Genomic DNA, 22,597 nt, shown 5'->3' with positions numbered 1-22,597 from the left:
TATGATTTCTCTTCTCCTGCTGGGTTTAGGGTTTCTTTCTTGTTCTTTCTCCAGCTCCTTTAGCTGTAGGGTTAGGTTGTGTACCTGAGACCTTTCTTGTTTCTTGAGAAAGGCTTGAACCGCTATATATTTTCCTCTCAGGACTGCCTTTGTTGTATCCCACAGATTTTGAACCGTTGTATTTTCATTATCAATTGTTTCCATAATTTTTTTCAATTCTTCTTTAATTTCCCAGTTGACCCATTCATTCTTTAGAAGGATGCTGTTTAGTCTCCATGTATTTGGGTTCGTTCCAAACTTCCTAATGTGGTTGAGTTCTAGCTTTAGAGCATTGTGGTCTGAAAATATGCAGGGAATGATCCCAATCTTTTGATACCGGTTGAGTCCTGATTTAGGACCGAGGATGTGATCTATTTTGGAGAATGTTCCATGTGCACTAGAGAAGAATGTATATTCTGTTGCTTTGGGATGAAATGTTCTGAATATATCTGTGATGTCCATCTGGTCCAGTGTGTCGTTTAAGGCCTTTATTTCCTTGCTGATCTTTTGCTTCGATGATCTGTCCATTTCAGTGAGGGGAGTGTTAAAGTCCCCTACTATTATTGTATTATTGTTTATGTGTTTCTTTGATTTTGTTATTAATTGGTTTATATAGTTGGCTGCTCCCACGTTGGGGGCATAGATATTTAAAATTGTTAGATCTTCTTGTTGGACAGACCCTTTGAGTATGATATAGTGTCCTTCCTCATATCTTATTATAGTCTTTGGCTTAAAATCTAATTGATCTGATATAAGGATTGCCACTCCTGCTTTCTTCTGATGTCCATTAGCATGGTAAATTCTTTTCCACCCCCTCACTTTAAATCTGGAGGTGTCTTCGGGCTTAAAATGAGTTTCTTGGAGGCAACATATAGATGGGTTTTGTTTTTTTATCCATTCTGATACCCTGTGTCTTTTGACAGGGGCATTTAGCCCATTAACATTCAGGGTAACTATTGAGAGATATGAATTTAGTGCCATTGTATTGCCTGTAAGGTGACTGTTACTGTATATGGTCTCTGTTCCTTTCTGATCTACCACTTGTAGGCTCTCTCTTTGCTTAGAGGACCCCTTTCAATATTTCCTGTAGAGCTGGTTTGGTATTTGCAAATTCTTTCAGTTTTTGTTTGTCCTGGAAGCTTTTAATCTCTCCTTCTATTTTCAATGATAGCCTAGCTGGATATAGTATTCTTGGCTGCATGGTTTTCTCTTTTAGTGCTCTGAAAATATCATGCCAGCTCTTTCTGGCCTGCCAGGTCTCTGTGGATAAGTCAGCTGCCAATCTAATATTTTTACCATTGTATGTTACAGACTTCTTTTCCCGGGCTGCTTTCAGGATTTTCCCTTTATCACTGAGACTTGTAAATTTTACTATTAGGTGACGGGGTGTGGGCCTATTCTTATTGATTTTGAGGGGCGTTCTCTGAACCTCCTGAATTTTGATGCTCATTCCCTTTGCCATATTGGGGAAATTCTCCCCAATAATTCTCTCCAGTATACCTTCTGCTCCCCTCTCTCTTTCTTCTTCTTCTGGAATCCCAATTATTCTAATGTGGTTTCGTCTTATGCTGTCACTTATCTCTCGAATTCTCCCCTCGTGGTCCAGTAGCTGTTTGTCCCTCTTTTGCTCAGCTTCTTTATTCTCTGTCATTTGGTCTTCTATATCACTAATTCTTTCTTCTGCCTCATTTATCCTAGCAGTGAGAGCCTCCATTTTTGATTGCACTTCATTAATAGCTTTTTTGATTTCAACTTGGTTAGATTTTAGTTCTTTTATTTCTCCAGAAAGGGTTTTTATATCTCTCGAGAGGGTTTCTTTAATATCTTCCATGCCTTTTTCAAGCCCGGCTAGAACCTTGAGAATTGTCATTCTGAACTCTAGATCTGACATATTACCAATGTCTGTATTGATTAGGTCCCTAGCCTTCGGTACTGCCTCTTGTTCTTTTTTTTTGTGTTGAATTTTTCCGTCTTGTCATTTTGTCCAGATAAGAGTATATGAAGGGGCAAGTAAAATACTAAAAGGGTGGCAACAACCCCAGGAAAATATGCCTTAACCAAATTAGAAGAGATCCAAAATCGTGAGGGGGGAGAATGGGGATAAAAAGAGGTTCAAAAAGGAAGAAAGAAAGAAAAAAGAAAAAAGAAAAAAAAAAGAAAAGAATTTAAAAAAGAGAAAACACCTAAGAAAAATGTAAAAAAGAAAAAATATATATATTAGATAAACTAGTAAAAAATCGTTAAAAAAGAAAAAGGTAACAGTTAAAAAAAAAAATTTTACCCGAAGGCGAGAAAAAAAAAAAATGAAAAAGAAAAAAATTAAATTAACTGCAAGACTAAAAAAAAATCACAGGGAAAAAGCCATGAGTTCCATGCTTGGCTTTCTCCTCCTCTGGAATTCTGCTGCTCTCCTTGGTATTGAAACCGCACTCCTTGGTAGGTGAACTTGGTCTCGGCTGGATTTCTTGTTGATCTTCTGGGGGAGGGGCCTGTTGTAGTGATTCTCAAGTGTCTTTGCCCCAGGCGGAATTACACCGCCCTTACCCGGGGCCAGGGTGAGTAATCCGCTCGGGTTTGCTTTCAGGAGCTTTTGTTCCCTGAGCGCTTTCCGTAGAGTTCCGGAGGACGGGAATACAAATGGCGGCCTCCTGGTCTCCGGCCCGGAGGAGCCAAGAGCCCAGGGCCGCACTCCTCAGTGCGCCCTCAGAGAACAGCGCCCAGTTACTCCCGTCTGCCCGACCTCCGGCCGCGCTCCGAGCTCACCGAGCCTGCGACCGGTTCAAGGTAACACCGAGCTGTGAGCTTACTGTCGGCTCTGTCTCTGTAGCCGGCTTTCCCGTTCCAATACCCGCAAGCTCTGCGACACTCAGACACCCCCGATCCTTCTGTGACCCTGCGGGACCCGAGGCCACGCTGACCTCGTGTGGGCTTTGCCCCGGGTAGCCTCTGGAGCGATGTCCCTCAGCGGAACAGACTTTTAAAAGTCCTGATTTTGTGCGCCGTTGCTCCGCCGCTTGCTGGGAGCCGGCCCCTCCCCCCAGGGTCTATCTTCCCGTCGCTTTGGATTCACTTCTCCGCCGGTCCTACCTTTCAGAAAGTGGCTGTTTTTCTGTTTCCAGAATTGCTGTTCTTCTTCTCTTCGATCTGCCGATGGATTTTCAGGTGTTTGCAATCTTTAGATAAGCTATCTAGCTGATCTCCGGCTAGCTGAAGTAGTCTCAGCCTGCTACTTCTCCGCCATCTTGACTCCTCCCCCTCTTTCTTTCTTTTTTTTTAAGATTTATTTATTTGACAGAGAGAGATCACAAGTAGAGAGGTAGGCAGAGGGGGGCAGGGGAAGCAGGACCCCTGCTGAGCAGGGAGCCTGACGTGGGGCTCGATCCCAGGATCCTGGGATCATGACCTGTGTCTGAAGCAGAGGCTTTAACCCACTGAGCGACCCAAGCGCCCCCTCATTCTTTCTTGCTGCATCTTTCCTTTTTGTTGTCACTAGATAGACCTCAGGGTGTTTTTCTTTATTCTGATCAAATTTACAAATTTCCTTCCCCAGAGATCCTCCAGTCAGGATCTTCAAGGCCATGGGTCTGCTCCATGGTAATAGTCGCTTCTTACAGATTAAAGATCCTGGGCTTAAGTCGCATTCGAATAATCCCCTTTGCTGAGGCACAGAATGAGTGTTTTCCCCTCTAAACAAGAGGATGAGAATTTCTTTCCAACACAGGCACAGGGAGAAGACTGGAGCAGCAGGAGTGTGCTTGGCCCATTACTCAGTGGTTGATGGATCATCTTCTCTATGGTTGTCTCTTTTTTTCTACCATGCCCATCATCTTCTCTCTCTCTTTTCTCTCTGTACAAATTCCCTCAGAGTATTTTGGATTTCTAGCCATGTAAAGTCACAGGTTTCTATTTTCGTCACCTGTAGCACGGACCTGGGTGGTCAGAAAGCAAAGCACCAGGGGCGCCTGGGTGGCTCAGTGGTTTGGGCTGCTGCCTTCGGCTCGGGTCATGATCTCAGGGTCCTGGGATCGAGCCCCGCATCGGGCTCTCTGCTCCGCAGGAAGCCTGCTTCCCTCTTTCTCTCTCTCTCTCTCTGCCTGCCTCTCTGCCTACTTGTGATCTCTGTCTGTCAAATAAATAAATAAAATCTTAAAAAAAAAAAAAGAACAAAAAAGAAAGCAAAGCACCAGAGCCTAGCAGTCGGCCTCTTTGGCAGTTGTTGCTTCCTCCAGGGAATGCCAGTCAATCTCCCGGGGGTCAGGGTTCACAAAGAGTAAGGTCATTTGTCCATAGCCCGGGTCAAAGCCATTAAGCTCCATAATTCCAAGGCTAGACCCTTGGAGTAGTGATAAAACAGCAGTGCTGAGCAGACCTCAGGTTCACTGGCTAAAGGTTTTGCATCAGAAGAGCATTTGAGCTACTTTCTCTGGCGATTTGGAAGGGATCTCTTTTCTTATCACCAACTGAGCCACAGGATACCATAAATGTGCACCTCAAAACCATCGGGCATCAGATGTGTACACAATGGCAGCAGGGGAAGGAGTAGCAGAGGAAAGAGGGAAGGCTCCTGCCCTGAATAATGTGAGTTCTTAATTTTTTAAGTATAGAAGAAAGCAGCTTCACAGATTCATCTACACTGCTACATGCAGGCAGGGTTGTTTAATACACTTTATTTTTTAGAGTACTTTTAGAGTTACAAAAAAATTCTTGAGCAGAAAGTACAGAGTTCCTATATACCTCCTTCACTTTTACCCACTGCTACAGTCCCCTTATTCCAATTTTGCATTAGTGTGGTACATTTGTTACAACTAATGAGCCAATATTGATACATTATTACTAACTGAAGTCCACAGTTTACCCTTTGTGTTTTACACTTTTGGGCTTTGACAAATAAATGACATGTATCTACTATTAAAATATCCTACAGAATTGTTTCACTGTCTTAAAAATCCTCTACAATCCACCTATTCAACCTTCCCTGCCTTGCCCCGAACCCCTGGCTATCTCTCATCTTTTTACTGTCTCCACATGCTTCTGCTGTTATCAGAATGCACTATAGATGGAAACCAAAGTGTAAAGCCTTTCAGATTGGCTCTCTTCATTTGGCAACATGTAAGTAAGTTTCCTCCATGTCTTCTGTTCCTGAGAGCTCATTTCTTTTTACCATTCAATCACTGTACCTTGTAACCTTGTTATAATTGCTTACCAGTGTCTAGGTATTCTATTGTTGACTCCTTGGAATTTTCTATCTACAGAATCATGTCATGTGTGAATATAGGCAGTTTTATTATCTCTTCCTTCCAAATCCAAGTTTATTTTCTTTGTCATACTGTGTTAGCAAAGACTTCCAGAAGGAGGCTGAAAAAGAGAGGTCAAAGGGGCCCCCTTCCTCCTTATCTTACCGGGAAAGCATCTATTCTTACCATTAAGTACAATGTTAGCTATAGGGCTGTTGCAGACGTGTCTTACCGAGTTAAAGAAATTCCCTGTATTCCTAGTATGCTGAGATTTCTTATTGTGAATGTGGGTTAAGATTTTGTGAAATGCTTTTCTGCACCTATTGGTATGATCATATGGTAATTTCTTCTTTTGCCTGTTGATGTGATGGGTTACATGAACTGATTATCAAATGTTGAACCAGGACTACATACCTGGAATAAACCCCACTCGGTCATGGTGTGAAAATGTATACTGTTGGATTCAATTTGCTAATGACTTGTTGAGGATTTCTGCATCTATGTTCCAAGACATAGACTTCTGTCTGCAGTTTCCTTTTCTTGTAATGTCCACCTCGTTTTGGTACTACAGCAATGCTGGCCTCACGGAAGGAGGTAAGAAGTACTTCTGCTTTTACTTTTTGGAAGAAATTGTAGAGAAATGGTATCACTTCTTCCTGAAGTGTTTGGTAGAATTCACTAATGAACACAATTTGGGCCTGACACTCTCTGATTTGGAAGATCAAATATTAACTCAATTTCTTTAACAGCTTTATGCCTAGTTAGATCTGTGAGTTTGGGCAGATTGTGTCTTTCAAGGAACTGGTCTATTTCATTTCATCTAGGTTGTGAAATATGTGGACAGAGAGCAGTCCATATTATTATCCTTTTAATGTCTATGGAATCAGTTGTTATGGCTTTCCCTCATTCTCTTGTCAGCACCTTGTATCTTCTCTTTTTCTTAGTTAATTTAGCAAAGATGTTTATAAATTTCATTGACCATTTCAAATAACTAACTTTTGGTTCTACTGACTTCTGCTTGAAGTATTATTTCTTTTGTTTTGTTTATGCTGGATTTAATCAGCTCCTTTTCCTAGTTTCCTAAGATGTAAGCTTAGACTCTTTGTGCAAGTTAAGATCATTTGTTTCTGTAACCTTGTTTGTGTAATCTCACTGATGGTGTAATTTATCATACCACCTTTATACCCTGTTAGTCAATAAATGCCCCACTCCAGCGCCACCCGCTCCAGTCTCAACCCACCTTCTCACAGAGCCAAAAATCTCCAAGGGCTCAGATCTGTCTCTAGCTACACCGGCCTCAGCCTTAGAGGGCAGCTACTTGCAGAGGGTTTGTATAAAATTTGGGCTGAAAACTAGAGGACTCACATATGTACATTCGAGGCACCTCCTGGTTTGACATGAACCATGAATGAATGGGGAAAATGAGACTAGGAACTAGATATCCCTCTGTACTGAATACATTCTATTTGCCACTTTGCTATTTTGATTTATACATTCTAAAGGGTTACACGTGAGCTCTGTGGGCCTCCTTTTACAAACTGCTCAGCCCTTACACACATGGGCAATGTGCCTGATATGGTAACAACTGCCAAATTAGGAGTGTCTGTTCTGTGTTCACAACCAGATTAAGATGCATGATGCAGATGAAGCACATATAGTTTATATAAGGTACTGTATGTGGATGAGCAAATCCTGCACACTTGAGGGACACTTCACATAAGGATTAAAGGCTGTGGCCCTAATTACTCAGTTTATTTCTGCTTTTAAAAAGCTTCATATTCACATGATTGTCAGAATGAGGGCTGCAGTATGATTAACACGAGGAAACTTCTCGTGATGAAATCGTGAATCCTTTGTAATCCTAATGCAACAGAAACTCCAGATTCCATTTCGATTTTGTAAGCTATGTTGATGGTTACTCAAACTATTAAGTGATAAAATTTCACGGAACTACACGTACACACAAACTGCATGTAAAAACTGAAGTGGGGATAAGGACTGTATGTGACTTAGTACTGTGGTACCATCAACTCCCTGTGCCTGACAATATACCATGGCTGTGGAAGACAGCAACAGAGGAAGCTTGCTGGAGGGCACGTGAGAATTCTATGTACGACTCCAACTTCTTTTAAGTCTATTTTTTCATTTTACTTTTTTTTTGTTTGCTTGTTTTTAAAGCTTTACATGGCACAATATACTTCTATAAATTACAATTTCTTATGTTTCCTAAAGATAAATACGGCATCAAAACCCAAAACTCAACTTCTAATGTTGTACTACTTCTAAAAATAATCTTCAAGCTATATACCTCAAATTGAAAGATTTCTCTTTAATATAAATTCTGACATAACCTAGTTTGTATTTTTGCTAAAAAAGCAAACAAAGATACTTTTACAAAATAAAAAAATCTGTAATGTTTCATACCAGTATTTCCTTGGTGATATTCAATGGAATGTTACTTAACAAGACTGTCCTGCATTTGTTGCAGTCTACTTTGGAGTAAAATAAGGCCAGTTTGTGTGGAAGAAGGTTCCCGAACATTCAGGATGTCAACAGAGCTTCTGCCAATGTGAATTCTTGTATAATGGCTGCTGAAGTGCAGCTTGACACTCCTAACATCCACTTCAATTGTTAATATTTTTCTCCTGTGTGTGTTCTCTGATGTACAATGAGGTTTGACTTCTGAGAGAAGGTTTTTCCACATGTGTTACATTCATAGGGCTTCTCCCCTGTGTGTGATCTCTGATGTTTAGCAAGGTCTGACTTGCGGTAAAAAATTTTCCCACATTCATTACACTGACAAGATTTCTCTCCTGTGTGAGCCCTGTGATGTACTGTGAGGGATGATTTGTGACTGAAGGATTTCCCACATTCGTTACATTCATAGGGTTTCTCCCCTGTGTGTTTTCTGTGATGTAAAATAAGTCCTGACTTCACACAGAAAGATTTCCCACATTCATTACATTTATAGGGCTTTTCTTCTGTATGAGTTCTCAGGTGGACAATTAAGGCGGACTTATGACAGAAAGCCTTTCCACATTCATTACACTCATAAGGTTTCTCACCTATGTGAATTCTCTGGTGCTGTGTGAGCTGAGACTTCTGACAGAAGGTTTTCCCACATTCATTACATTCATAGGGTTTCTCCCCTGTGTGTGTTCTATTATGTTTAGTTAGGTATGATTTATTATAGAAGATTTTCCCACACTCATGACATTCAAAGGGTTTCTCCCCTGTATGTGTCCTATAATGTTGAGAGAGAGTAGACTTATGGCTGAAGAATTTCCCACATTCAGGACATGCAAAAGGCTTCTCCCCTGTGTGAGTTCTCTGATGTACTATGAGATCAGACTTCAAGCAGAAGGTTTTCCCACATTCAAAACATTCATAAGGTTTCAACCCTGTATGAATTATCTGATGCCGGGTGAGAACTGACTTGTGGTAGAATGTTTTCCCACATGCATTACATTCGTAGGGTTTATCCCCTATGTGAGTTCTCTGATGTTGTGTAAGATGTGACTTCTGGCAGAAAGATTTCCCACAGTCAGGACATTCAAAGGGTTTTTCACCTGTATGAGTTCTCTGATGCACTGTAAGGTGTGAATTCATACAGAAGGATTTCCCGCATTCATAGCATTCATAAGGTTTCAGTCCTGTGTGTGTTCTCTGGTGTTTAGTGAGGTCTGACTTCTGATAAAAAGTTTTCCCACATGCATTACACTGATAGGGTTTCTCACCTGTATGTGTTCTCTGGTGTAACGTGAGGGCTGACTTGTGGCTGAAGGCTTTCCCGCATTCACTGCACACATAGGGTTTCTCTCCTGTGTGTGACCTCTGATGTTTAGTGAGGTTTGACTTCTCCCAAAAAGTTTTTCCACATTCATTACACTGAAAGCGTTTCTCTCCCGTGTGTATCCTCTGATGTCGAGTGAGGTGGGATTTCTCCCAAAACGCTTTCCCACATTCATTACATTCAAAGTGTTTTTCTCCTTTATGAGGTTTCTGAAGTTGTGAAAGGCATAAATTCCTCCTGAAATTATTCCCACTTTGATTACATTCATAGTGTTTCATATGTGCCCCATGATGTTTCAAAAGGGTAGACTTTACACATAAGGATTTTCCACAACCACTAAATCCACAGTGATTTTCCTCTGAGGGATTTATCCGATGGATTAAGAAGGAGTTATCAAAGAAGGTTCTCCCATATTCATTACATTCACAATCATTACCTTCTGCAATCTCTCTCTTGTATGTACTAAATATTGCCTTTTCAAGGACGGTTTCTTGATAAATATTATAATCAAAATTTTGCTCTAACATTTGAATCTTCTCAGGATGAATAGAGTCCTCATCATGACTCAACGTTTTCCCATTTTTAAAAAATTCACTTTTCTCTCTAGTATGAGTTTTCTCATGTTTAATACTGAGTAGCAATTTTCCACAAGCATTAAATTCATCAGTCTTTTTTCCTAAATAGTTTTTCTTATCGATAAACAATTCTGAAATACAGCTGAAATTCACTCCACATGAGTTCCACTGACAGAGAGTTCTTCTGGAAGGAAAAGACTTTGTGTCCAAGTTAAGTGGTTTTTCTACTACATTACCTTGTTCTTTAGTTAGTGTTTTATTATTGATGAATGCAACTTCCCACACATGTTTAGGCTGGTTTTTGTGGCTTCTTTCTTTCTTGTGATCAGTTTTCCAGATATCTAAAAATAAGAAAAATTAACCTTACATAGAAATATTAACACATTTTTAATGGAATGCAATATATATACAAATGCCCTATATTATAGCTGACTTGGATTTCTTTTTTAGTCTCCAGAGAAGAAAATAATTTTAAGCACGTATGTTTTTTTTCTATTCTTGAGATTGATATGAAAAAACAGAAATGAAAACACGAAACAAAACCTGGCACAGTGCAAAAAGGGAGCAGAAACTGGCTATTACAACGTGTGCATCTGCATTCCGATGTCTAAAAATTAACAGCACTGGTTAAAATATCAATATAAGGAGAGCAAATAAAATTACCTACAACAACCCACGACTTTGGCATAACTAGGAGATACAAAGTACTACGAAATTCAAATCACCACTAAGGAAAGAAACATTTAAATACAGAAGAAACTGATAATGAGCCCACATCCATTGAAAGAGTCAGCTACATACTGTAGCAACCACACATAAAGAAGAGACAGGGAACTCAGAGATGATTAAATGTAAATAGAATCATTCCCAGAAAGGGAAAGTCTCACTATGAGTGGGGCAATACTGAGATGACATCTCAGTTCTGATACATGACTATTCAGACCACTGGGAACTCCAAGAGTATATGGGAACTAAGGACACAACGCTTAGTGATCTAGGTGAGGAATAATATTGTAAAAAGGACAATGTGATCTTGGAATAGACTTAAGTTACAAGAAGCCAGATATGAACTGAACTGTCCCTCTCCCAAATTCATATGCTGCAGCCCTAATTCCCAATGTGACTGTATCTGGAGACAGTGCCTTTAAGGAGGCAATTAAGGTTGAATTAGGTCATCAGGGTGTAGGGCTAATCTGATAGGAAGAGCATCCTTATTAGAAGTTGAAGAGACACCAACTTCCTTGCTCCCACCATGTGCACAAAAAAAAAAAAAAAAAAAAAAGGAAAAAAAAGACAATGTGAGGCTACAGCAAGAGGGTGCTGTCTGCAAGCTGAAGAGATAGGGCTCACCAGAAACCAACCCTGCTGGCACCTTCACCTTGGCTTTACAAACTCCATAAGTGTGAGAAAACAAATTTCTGTTATTTAAGTCACCCAGTCTGTGGTGTTTTGTTGTAGTAGTCCAGGCAGACTGACAGAGAGCCCAAAGAGAAAAGAGACTTCACTGGAATTTTAATAAATAGCACTGAAAAAGGCATGATGACAGAGCAGAAAAAATGACAATAAAACTAAAGAAAGAAGAAATGGATCACAAAGAAGGCCCCGGCTAAAGAAGGTAGTCTGCAAAATAAATAAAAATTTTAAAATAAAATTATATGCATATATGTAGGATTATAGTCTCTATAGAGGAAAAACCCTAGATTAGAGAAAATTAAACCCAAAAGCAATAAGAGAAATAAGGAATAAACCCAAAAGTAGTAAGAGAAGTAAGGAATAAAGATCATATGGAAAATAATGAAATCAATGAAATACTATATACATACTTCATTTCCAATATAAAAATTTCCTATATGTTGATTTCCCACAAATTCTGTTTTCATGAACATTCAGCTCAAAAGAGTTTCTTTTTTTTTTTTTTTTTTTTTTTAAAGATTTTATTTATTTGAGAGAGAGACAGTGAGAGAGAGCATGAGCAAGGAGAAGGTCAGAGAGCAAAGCAGACTCCCCATGGAGCTGGGAGCCTGATGCGGGACTTGATCCCGGGACTCTGGGATCATGACCTGGGCCGAAGGCAGTCGTCCAACCAACTGAGCCACCCAGGCGTCCCTCAAAAGAGTTTCTAATTTACCCTTCAAATTCTTCTCTGAACCATCAAGTTATGCAAAAGTGTGCCATTAAGTTTCTAACTACTTAGGAATTTTACAGCTCTTTCTGTTACTGATTTTTAATTCGGCTAGATTTAACTCTACTCTGGTAAAAAAAAATATTTTATATGACTTGACTCCTTTTAAATTAATTGAGATTTGTTTTAGATCTTAGAATGCAATCTACCTTGGTTTACATTCATGTGTTCCTGAAAAGAATGTGTATTCCACGGTTTATTTGTGTGTGGGGGTGGGGTATATTATATAAATGTCAATTAAGTCAATTTGTTTACTCAGTGTTCTTCTATTTATCCGGAGAGAGATGTTGAAACAGACTGTAACTGTGCATCTTTTTCTCATTCAAGTTCCATCAGGTTTTCCTTTCTAACACTTTGAAAAACTTATCTGTCAATCCTAGTAACACTGGGCACCCCGAAGGCAGAGCCCTCTGACAAAAGTCATTAGAGATGTACACTGTGGAAGGAAACGACTTCAAATAATCCAATCCAGTCATTAAAAAAATAAATAAGCAAGGAAAAATAACAACAGGCCCTTTCAGAGAAAGAAGGAATCAGTATAAGGCTAGGTACAAAATATCTAAAATATCCCTTTTGTCAAAAAAAAAAAAAAAGAAAGAAAGAAAGAAAAAAGATTTGTCTTGTGATTCACAAGACAAAAAGGAAAATTTCGCAAATAACTGCCCTTGAAAGAGTCCAGATATCGGACTTAGCACTTCTCAAAGCAGCGTTTACAAACACGCCCAAAAGGCAACCATGTCCAAGGAAGTATAGGAAGGTGATGATGGCACCCTCATCACATAGAGAACATCAACAAACTGAAAAGAATGAAACAAAAATTCTCAATTTGAAAAGTATAATACCTGCATTGTAAATTCGTTAGAGAGGAATTATAAATTCGTTGATTCAAGCTTATAGAAGACGAATTAGTAAACTTGAAGATACATCAATAGATATCATTTACACAAAAGAAGTAAGAATGAATAAAACCGAAGAAAGCCGCAAACAAATGAAAGACAGTGCTACCTGCACCAACATATTCGTAATGGGAATATCAAAAGAACAGAAGGAAGAGTGAGAGGAGAAAAATCATTCAACAAAATGAGGGCAAAATCCTGCAAATTTAAGAGAGTGATATGTCAATTCAAGAAGATAAACTCCATGTGAGATAAACAGAGATCCATGCCAAGATGCATCATAGTAAAAATATTTAAAAAATCATAAAAAGAAAACTTAAGTATCAAGAGAAATACAACTCATCACACATAGGGAACTCCAGTGAGACTGATACCTGACATTTCTGTATGTTATTTTAAAATTTTCCTCTGGGCTGTCTTTCATTCATGCTTTACTTACATGTGTCTTGTTTAATCCTGAAGTGTTTAGGTCTTTTTCTATTGCCTTTTTTAAAAAGATTTTATTTATTTATTTGACAGATAGAGATCACAAGTAGGCAGAGAGAGAGAGGAAGGGAAGCAGGCTCCCCGCTGAGCAGAGAGTCTGAATCCAGGCTCTATCCCAGGACCCTGGGATCATGCCCCGAGCCGAAGGCAGAGGCTTTAACCCACTGAGCCACCCAGGTGCCCTCTACTGCCTTTCTATTACTGATTCGCAGTTTGATTTCCTTGTGCTAAGAGAACATAGCACAATTTTGGTTCTGCTAAATTTACTAAAGTTTGTTTATGGCCTAGGATATGTTGTATCTTACTGATGCTCCACAGGCACATGAGAAGAATGCATATCCTGCTGCTTTTAGGTACTATCTACAAATGTTCATTCAATCCCACTGGTTGATGGTACCATTCAGTTCTTCTACATCTGCCATTAATTTATATCTGCTGTCTGAAAGTTTTACCAATTGCTGAGAGTAAGGTGCTGAATTCCCCAAATATAATTAAAAATTTGTTTATTTCTCCTTTCAGCTCAATCAGTTTTGATTTGTGTACTGTGAGGTTCTTTCTGTTGTTTGGTGGGGTCACATTTTGGATCACGGTCTTTTTTGTTAGAATACTGCTTTTTCTACAATAATTTCCTTTGCTCTCAAGACTACTTTATCTGATATTAATGGAGTCAGTCTTGTTTTTTTTTTCATTAATGTTTGAATAGTGTATCTTTTTCTTTCTCATTTTTAAAAAAGATTTTATTTATTAATTTGACAAGGAAAGACACAGAGAGAGGGAACACAAGCAGGGGGAGTGAGAGAGGGAGAAGCAGGCTTCCCGCCAAACAAGGAGCCTGATGCAGGGCTGGATCCCAGGATCCTGGGATTATGACCTGAGCTGAAGGCAGACGCTTAATGACTGAGCCACCCAGGTACCCCAGTGTATCTTTTTCTATTTCCCATCAACCTCACTATGTTGTATTTGAAATGAATTTCTTTGTAGATAACATATTTCTGCCTTTTGTTTTTTGTTTTATCCAGTCTGCCAGTCTGTACCTGAATTAGTGTGTTTTTAAATTTTTTTTTAAAAGATTTTTATTTATTTATTTGAGAGGAGAAGGTCAGAGGGAGAAGCAGACTCCCTATGGAGCCGGGAATCCGATGTGGGACTCCATCCCAGTACTCCGGGATCACGACCTGAGCCAAAGGCAGTCGCTTAACCAACTGAGCCACTCAGGCGCCCTGAATTGGTGTGTTTGGACACCAATTTACGGTATTGCTTTTTACATTTACATTTACAGTAGACATTGCTATGTCAACGTTTAAGTCTGCTGTTTTATTTTTCTATTGTTTTCTCAGTTTCTCATTCATCTGTTCATAATTGACTTTCTTATTGGTTACTTGAACATCTTCTTAAAGATTCTGTCTTCATTTACTTACAGTATTTCTAAGTTTACCACCTTGTGTTGTTTTTTTAGTGGTTGTTCTAAGTATTCCAAATCCATTTCTAGGTAAAATGTACATATATAATTTATTACAGTCTTCCTGGAACAACATTTTACCACTTCAAGGAAATATAACACTTTAATTCCAATTAAATTCCTATATTCTATTTTGAAAATATATCACATCCTCCACATGCAGAGCATCAAATCATAGTATTCTAAATTTTGCTTCAACAATCAAATATGAGGGCGCCTGGGTGGCTCAGTGGGTTAAGCCACTGCCTTCGGCTCAGGTCATGATCTCAGAGTTCTGGGATCGAGTCCCGCATCGGGCTCTCTGCTCGGCAGGGAGCCTGCTTCCCTCTCTCTCTCTCTCTGCCTGCCTCTCCATCTACTTGTGATTTCTCTCTGTCAAATAAATAAATTAAAAAATCTTAAAAAAAAAAACAAAAAAAAACAATCAAATATGATTTCAGAAACTCCTTAGATGGAAACTCCATTATAGTTACCCTTATTTTTTGCCACTTCCAATGTTCTTTCTTTTTTGAAGTTCCACGGTTTCTTGTGTTATTTCCTTTCTATTTAAAGAACTTCCTCTAGCCATTTTTAAGAGGTAAGTTTGCTAACAACATTTTCTCTTTTTTTTTCTTTGTAGGATACCTTCAGTTATCTTTCTTTCATGAATGTATTTTCACAAGCCACAGTTCTGTTTTGTTTGAAAGTTCTTTTCTTTCAGTACTTGGGGAAAAAATGTATTATTGCCTTCTAGCCTCCATGGTTTCAGATGACAAATTCACTATCATTTCCAAAGGAAATGAGTGGTTTCTCTCTTCGCTCATAATTTTTTCTCTTTTGGTTTCAGAAATTTAATCATGACATGCCAATGGTATGAATATCTTTTTTGTCAAATTTGGAAAGTTTTCATCATTATTCCTTTAAATACTTCAAGTGCCATCATCTCTTCCCTTTTTAGTTCTTTTTTTTTCTTTCTAAAGATGTTTTTTATTTATTTGAGACAGAGACAGAGAGAACATAAGCAGGGGGAGAGAGGCAGAGGGAGAATAAGGGTAAGAAGCAGACTCCCCACTTAACAGGGAGCCCAAAGCAGGGCTTGATCCCAGGACCCTGGGATCATGACTTGAGCCAAAGGCAAACACTTAACCAACTGAGCCACCCAGGCGCCCCAATACAAATGTTAGTTCTTCAGTTATTCCAAATACAGAGAAAATCCAGCCTCTTCTCATTATCTCCATTCCTCTCTAATTTTGACTAAATGACCATAATCACCCTTCAGGAAAACTTAAAAGGTTCCACTAGTGAACTCTCTTAAGTGCTTACGTTCTTTCCAACATTTTCTCTACAGAGGTGAGAAAGATCTTATAAACATAAATCAGACATTGTTTGTTTCCCAAAATACACTAGTAAGAATAAAATTAAAAACTTCAGTAACACTTATGATATTCATCTTTTTGGACCATAGCTGCCTGATACCATTTCCTGCACCACTTCCCATCAAACATTCCCCTTGGCCACTGTGACTATTTTTGCTATTTCCCAAGAAATACCAAACACATTCCTCCTCATTGGCTTAATAGCTGCTATTATCCCTGCTGTGAAGAGGCAGGATCCTCAAAAAAAGATTTTATTTATTTATTTGACAGAAAGAGAGAGATCACAAGTAGGTAGAGAGGCAGGCGGAGTGAGAGGAGGAAGCAGGCTCCCCACTGAGCAGAGAACCAGATGTGGGACTTGATCCCAGGACCCTGAGATCATGACCTGAGCCGAAGGCAGAGGCTTTAACCCACTGAGCCACCCAGGAGCCCCTCAAATTCTGCTTTGATGGTGATCTCCTTAAGGTTTTCCCTAAAACTCTTTCTAAGAAGAAATTCTAAGATTCTAAAATTCTCTAAGAAATTCTAGAATAATTTTTACCACTACAGGGCTTTAATACACATAAGTATATGATTTTAGTGCCACCTTTCAAATTTATATTTGACATATAACTGCATAAATTTTCAGTGTACAATCTGTTAATTTGATACATTTTTATGCTGTGTAATTGCCACCGTACCAATAATTAGCAACCCTGTTATATTACATAATTACCATTTCTTATTAGTAATTAGAATAATTAAGTTCTAGTGTCTCAGTAAGTTTAATTATTGTAACAAAATATTGTATTCATTATATGATATAAAACATCTCTAGGGCTTATTTATTTATTTATTTTTTAAAAATGGTATTCATTCACTTGACAGAGACACAGCAGTAGAGGGAACACAAGCAGGGGAAGTAAAAGAGGGAGAAGCAGGCTTCCCACTGAGCAGAGAGCCCGATGGAGGGCTCGATCCCAGGACGCTGGGATCAAGACCCCAGCCAAAGGCAGATGCTTAATGACTGAGCCACCCAGGCACCCCTCTAAGGCTTATTTACTACTCGTTACACTTTTATACACTTAAACAACATCTCTTCTTTCTCTCCCTCTCCTCTGGGTAACCACCACATTACTCATGTTTATAACAAATTCAGTTTTTCTAGATTCCATACACAAGTGACAACATGCAGTACTTGCCTTTCTCTGTCAGACTTATCTCACTTGACATAAAGCATTCAAGGTTCACCCGTTTTGCAAGTGGCAGAATGTCCTTTCTCATGGCTGAACAGTACTCTATTACTCACACATACCTATCTTATTTAGTTATTCATCCACTGACAGGAACCTAAGGTCATTTCCATATCCGGCTATTGTGAATCATACTGTGATAAACACCAGCATGCACATTCTCTCTTTGACAGCCTGTTTTCATTTCCTCTGGGTGTCTTCCCAAGCAGAACTACTGGATCATACAAGATAGTTCTATATTTTACTTTCTGAGGAAACTCTATACTGTTTTCTATTGTAGCTGAACCAATTTACATCACAGTCAGCAGTGCACAAGCATTCCTTTTTCTCTGCATCCTTCCCAGAACTAGTTATCTCTTCTCTTCTTGGTACTAGCCATTCTAAATGGTGCGATGTGTGGTTCCGATTTGCATTTCCCTGATGTTTAGTAATGCTGACCATCTTTTCATGTATTTGTTGGCCGCTACTGCTATTTGTATAAGCTCACTGACACGTAGATAATAGCAATTACTCAAAAATTATTTGAGTCAAAAAATGAGCATATGAAAGAATGCCTGATGACAGTAAGGCAGGCAACTGAAACTGCTTTGGGAAACAAAGGAATGAAAAAAACAACAGTAAAAATAAGGTAGGCAAAGACTGGTCTTTTGAAAGATGTAAGAATGGTAAATACTCAAAAAGTGAATCAAAAAAAATTTTTTTAAGAGTGGTTTCTGGAGGGACGCCTGGGTGGCTCAGTTGGTTAAGCAGCTGCCTTCGGCTCAGGTCATGATCCCAGCGTCCTGGGATCGAGTCCCACATCGGGCTCCTTGCTCCGCAGGGAGCCTGCTTCTCCCTCTGACTCTGCCTGCCACTCTGCCTGTGCTCGCTCTTGCTCTCTCTCTCTGACAAATAAATAAATAAAATCTTTAAAAAAAAAAAAAAAAAAAAAGAGTGGTTTCTGGAGATTTGGTTAAAAAACCAGTATTCCCAGTCAGTTCCCAGGATTAAGACATCTAAAGAGATATTCTTGAAATTGTCAACCTCTGGGTTAATCATGGGAAAATACTAAACGCCCTGATGTTCATCTGTGCAGAGTCCATTAACTCACCAGGGAAGCTCTGGCTTGGGAATTCTTCCTCCAGTATCCATGGCTCCTCTCCTCGCTCTAGCCTGAAGATCACTTCTGGTTTGGTAACACAATACCCTGACAAAGCAAAACAGTTCAGGATTCAGACCAGAAGGCCTGGACTGCAGGGTCTCTGAAAGAGCAGCAAGCTTCTGGAGCTGCTCGACGAAGATGCTATTGAACATTTCACTGGAGAGGTAAACACAAATATCTTCCTGGTACCCAAAAGAGATCAATCAACACTGATTCCTCAGTTCCAATATTAAAAACCATTCAACTCTACAGTGTCTATATGCTTCAGAGTTAAAAGAAGGAGAACATGCTACTTAGAATTATAAAAAAACAGACCTTACCCAGTGAGACAAGGTTACTGTAGTTCTCCAGCATCACATCTCTATACAGGGACCTCTGAGCTGAATCCAGGTGCTGCCACTCTTCCTCGGTGAAGCCCACAGTCACATCCTTAAACGACACTGATCCCTGGAATTCCTGTTCAATCTGAAATGTTCAGAATTGGGTAACATGGAAAAAGCCATATGGGAACCAATCCTCACCAGGATTACCAAAATAGTTTGCAAAACATCTGGCTCTATACTTTGAGGGAAGATGAAAAACCATAACGGAAATACTATGCCATTGCCTTAAGGTATTATTCATGTAAAAAATGATCAAATCGCACACTGTATCTGGAACCATTCTAGTTCTTAGAAATGCTAAGATTATTAAAATTCTTCTTGGATTCAAGTAGCAATAATATAAGAAAACACGCAGTAGTATGTTATAATCGCTAAGGTGAGAGTACACAGCAGACAGACTGAAATAAATAAGGAAGAAAATTAGTTCTATTTTGAGCTTCACTGAAGAACAGCTACGGGACAAAGAGTAATGCTGTGCTATTCACACAACTCCATGGTACATGCGAAGGCAGGGCTCCTCTAGCACATTTGGGAAATGAGCAGCAGGGAAACAGCACAGGAAATGTTGAGAAACAGCTGGCGCTGTGAGGACAGAAAGGGCCATGAAAAAAGCAAGCCATGGAATGGATTACAGAGTAGTTTCACACCAAGTCTCCAACATATGTGATCACCACTAATCTTAGAGAGTATTTCTGAGTACTACACAAGTTTGTATTTATGAATTATGGAAATAAATTATCAATATATTTTGTGGCAAGCTTTATTTTTCCTCAACTTTAAAAAATAAAGACAGCTTAATATTTTATTTCACTGCAGTACACATTCTAGGTTTGAAGTCTTCAATTTAGAGCCCATAATTAGGACATGTAGAAAATGAGAAGGGAAGATTTTAGAACTGTTACACTTGAAATACCTGTAGAACACAGAGAAGATACCAACTGGATTGTTTGGGATGTCATCTAAAGTGCATGCCTCTACTTTACGACTCACTGTTTCAAAGAAAGGGAAGCCAGAGAAGAGATCTGAGTGTATATAAAAATTATGTGACTTGGTTTTTATTTATAGACCAATTCTCCCAAAAAAGTAAAGGGAAAGCTAAAGGACAAAAACCACCACTTAGAAAAACTACTACTGCAAAAGCTGTGAAACAAATAGGGAATTGATAAGCGGACAGAGAGTGATAGAACATGGCCACCAATCATCGGCAGAAAGAAGTTTCCTCAGAATATATGCACAAACAGCTGCATAAACACAAGAATCACAAAATAAGAAAGGAAAAAATAAACTGGACACTGTATTTTAACAAGACACATTTTAAATGTGAAACATAACACTGTAGGTCTAGAATGAAAATAAACATTTGACAAACATTAATAATTTGGTAGCATTTGACATCACCAACAATGAATCAGAAAGCTCTCAGAGAAGTAAGAGACTGAAAATAATCAAGAATGCAAGGTGAGGGGCGCCTGGGTGGCTCAGTGGGTTAAAGCCTCTGTCTTCAGCTCAGGTCATGATCTCAGGTCCTGGGATCGAGCCCCACATCGGGCTCTCTGCTCAGCGGAGAGCCTGCTTCCTCCTATCTCTCTGCCTGCCTCTCTGCCTACTTGTGATCTGTCAAATAAATAAATAAAATCTTAAAAAAAAAAAAAAAGAATGCAAGGTGAGAAAAAATCACTTTGTAACTGGAAAACAGAAGAACAGGCCATGAAGGAATTTTCTGAAGGTGGAAATAAAAGTAAGAATGAATAATTATAAAAACTAAGAGATGATAAAATGATCATCTGAGTATATACACAAAATCATGATTAAACAAAACAAAACAAAAAACAACTAGTGGCAAACTAAAAAGAAATTTCCCTTCTGTGATAATGGACTTTCACATATACCTACAGCAAATATTACACTTAATGGTGAAATATACAAGTGTTCAATTTAGGGGTGCCTGGGTGGATGGGTCTGTTAAGCATCTGACTCTTGATTTTGGCTGATGTCATGATCTCAGGGTCGTGAGATCAAGCCCTGCATCAGGCTCCATGCTGAATGGAGTCCACTGGAGATTCTCTTTCCCCTTTCCCTCTGCCCATCCCCTAATCATGCACGTGCTTATGTGTGCAGTCTCTTTCTCTCTTAAGAAAACAAAAGGAAGGAAACATGCTGAAGAATTCTGACCTCTGGGGGCACCTGGGTGGCTCAGTGGGTAAAGCCTCTGCCTTCATTCAGCTCAGGTCATGATCTCAGGGTCCTGGGATCGAGCCCCACATCAGGCTCTCTGCTCAGCAGGGAGCCTGCTTCACCTTCTCTCTCTGCCTGCCTCTCTGCCTGCTTGTGATCTCTCTCTCTGTGTCAAATAAATAAATAAAATCTTTAAAAAAAAAAAAAAGAATTCTGACCTCTGTATATGAAAAAATTAACGTTATTCTGACTCCTGATTTTAGCTTAATGATATCCTTGAGACTTCTTTAGATAAGCAATTTGTCACTGTCAACTCTGTGATTTTTGTAAATTTGTTGAAGTATGAATATACATAAAAATAACACAAAAGTGAACCTTGGAGTACAAAGGCTCCATGTAGTTTCACACAGTGAACATATGCATAAAACTAGCATTTAGATCAAGAAATAAAACATTAGTGAAACTGAGAAGCTCCTTCATGCCCCATCTAGTATCTACCACCTACCCCAAACCTAACTCTCACATGATAACCACAACGACATACACACTGGGATGTCTGAAATGAAAAACTCAGAAAATACCAAATAGAGATACTGGCAAAAATATGAAAACAACTGGAACATTCATACCTTGCCAGTGGGAGGATAAACAAGTACATACACCTTGGGAAAATATTAGGGAATTTCTATTTAAAGCTATTGTATTAATTCCTCTCCTAGTTATATACCCTTTGTCAACCAAAGTGTCTATAGGAAATATTCAGAGCAGTTTTATTTATTAGCCAAAACCTGGAAACAATCCAAAAGCCCAACAACAGAATGGAGAAATAAAACTGCAGTATGGTTATATAGTGGAATACGTAACGAAGATAAAAGAAAAACTGATACACTCGACAAAATGGATGAATCTCACATACGATACTGAGTGGAAGCCAGACATACAAGCAACACTAATCAATGATAAGAGATGTCAAAGTAAGATGAACCTCAAGTACCAGAGAAACTTCTGGGGTACTGGATAGTAATTACACAGGGGTGTATGTGCGTGCATGTGCACACATACACACACACACGTAAAAATTCATGAAGCTTGACACATAAGTTATATACAGCTTACCTCAATTAACAGATAAAAAAATACTTTTTGGAACTTATAATACACACTAAGTTCCTGGCATAAAACTGAGGATATACTATTCATAAAACCAACAGACTAAAACAAAAGATTCTGAACTACAATAGCAAAACCAAGGCACTTATTTGGAAGTGATGTGGAAATGTAGTATCATTCTGACATTTTCTAGTTTGGATGAAAGGGAAGAAATGGACAATCAAAAGATCCTGAAGATAAAACATTACTCAATGAAGATGTGTTAACAGAGAAATATAGACTATTATAACAGTAATGTCTTCATAATCAAAACTAGAATCCAACAATTTATCAAATTAGGAAAAAAAAAAAGGAAAATAAATTTGACCAGCAGTGCAACGAGAAACTGAGTGTATGACAAAAATTAAAATGACACAGAACACACAAAACATCAATGATGTTACACTAGGATATACTATAAACAAGATTGTAAAACAAAAAACCTAAACTATAAGATGGTATATGAATGTGCTAAATTTCTTACCAATGGGTGACATA

The 22,597-nt window shown here is 38.9% G+C and overlaps 1 protein-coding gene across 1 annotated transcript in view; it reads right to left on the bottom strand.

The window, feature by feature from the left end:
* Nucleotides 1–22,597, bottom strand: part of LOC116573597 (zinc finger protein 33A-like) — a 73,245-nt gene that overhangs the window by 41,627 nt on the left and 9,021 nt on the right. The window contains 4 exon segments of the mRNA XM_032313762.1: nt 7,733–7,908; nt 7,911–9,982; nt 18,342–18,437; nt 18,713–18,857. Coding sequence (XP_032169653.1) covers nt 7,733–7,908; nt 7,911–9,982; nt 18,342–18,437; nt 18,713–18,857 — 2,489 coding nt within the window.

The sequence above is a fragment of the Mustela erminea genome, chromosome 14 (assembly GCF_009829155.1).
Source record: "Mustela erminea isolate mMusErm1 chromosome 14, mMusErm1.Pri, whole genome shotgun sequence".
NCBI classification, from domain to species: domain Eukaryota; kingdom Metazoa; phylum Chordata; class Mammalia; order Carnivora; family Mustelidae; genus Mustela; species Mustela erminea.
This window is presented reverse-complemented; position numbering and strand designations above follow the sequence as displayed.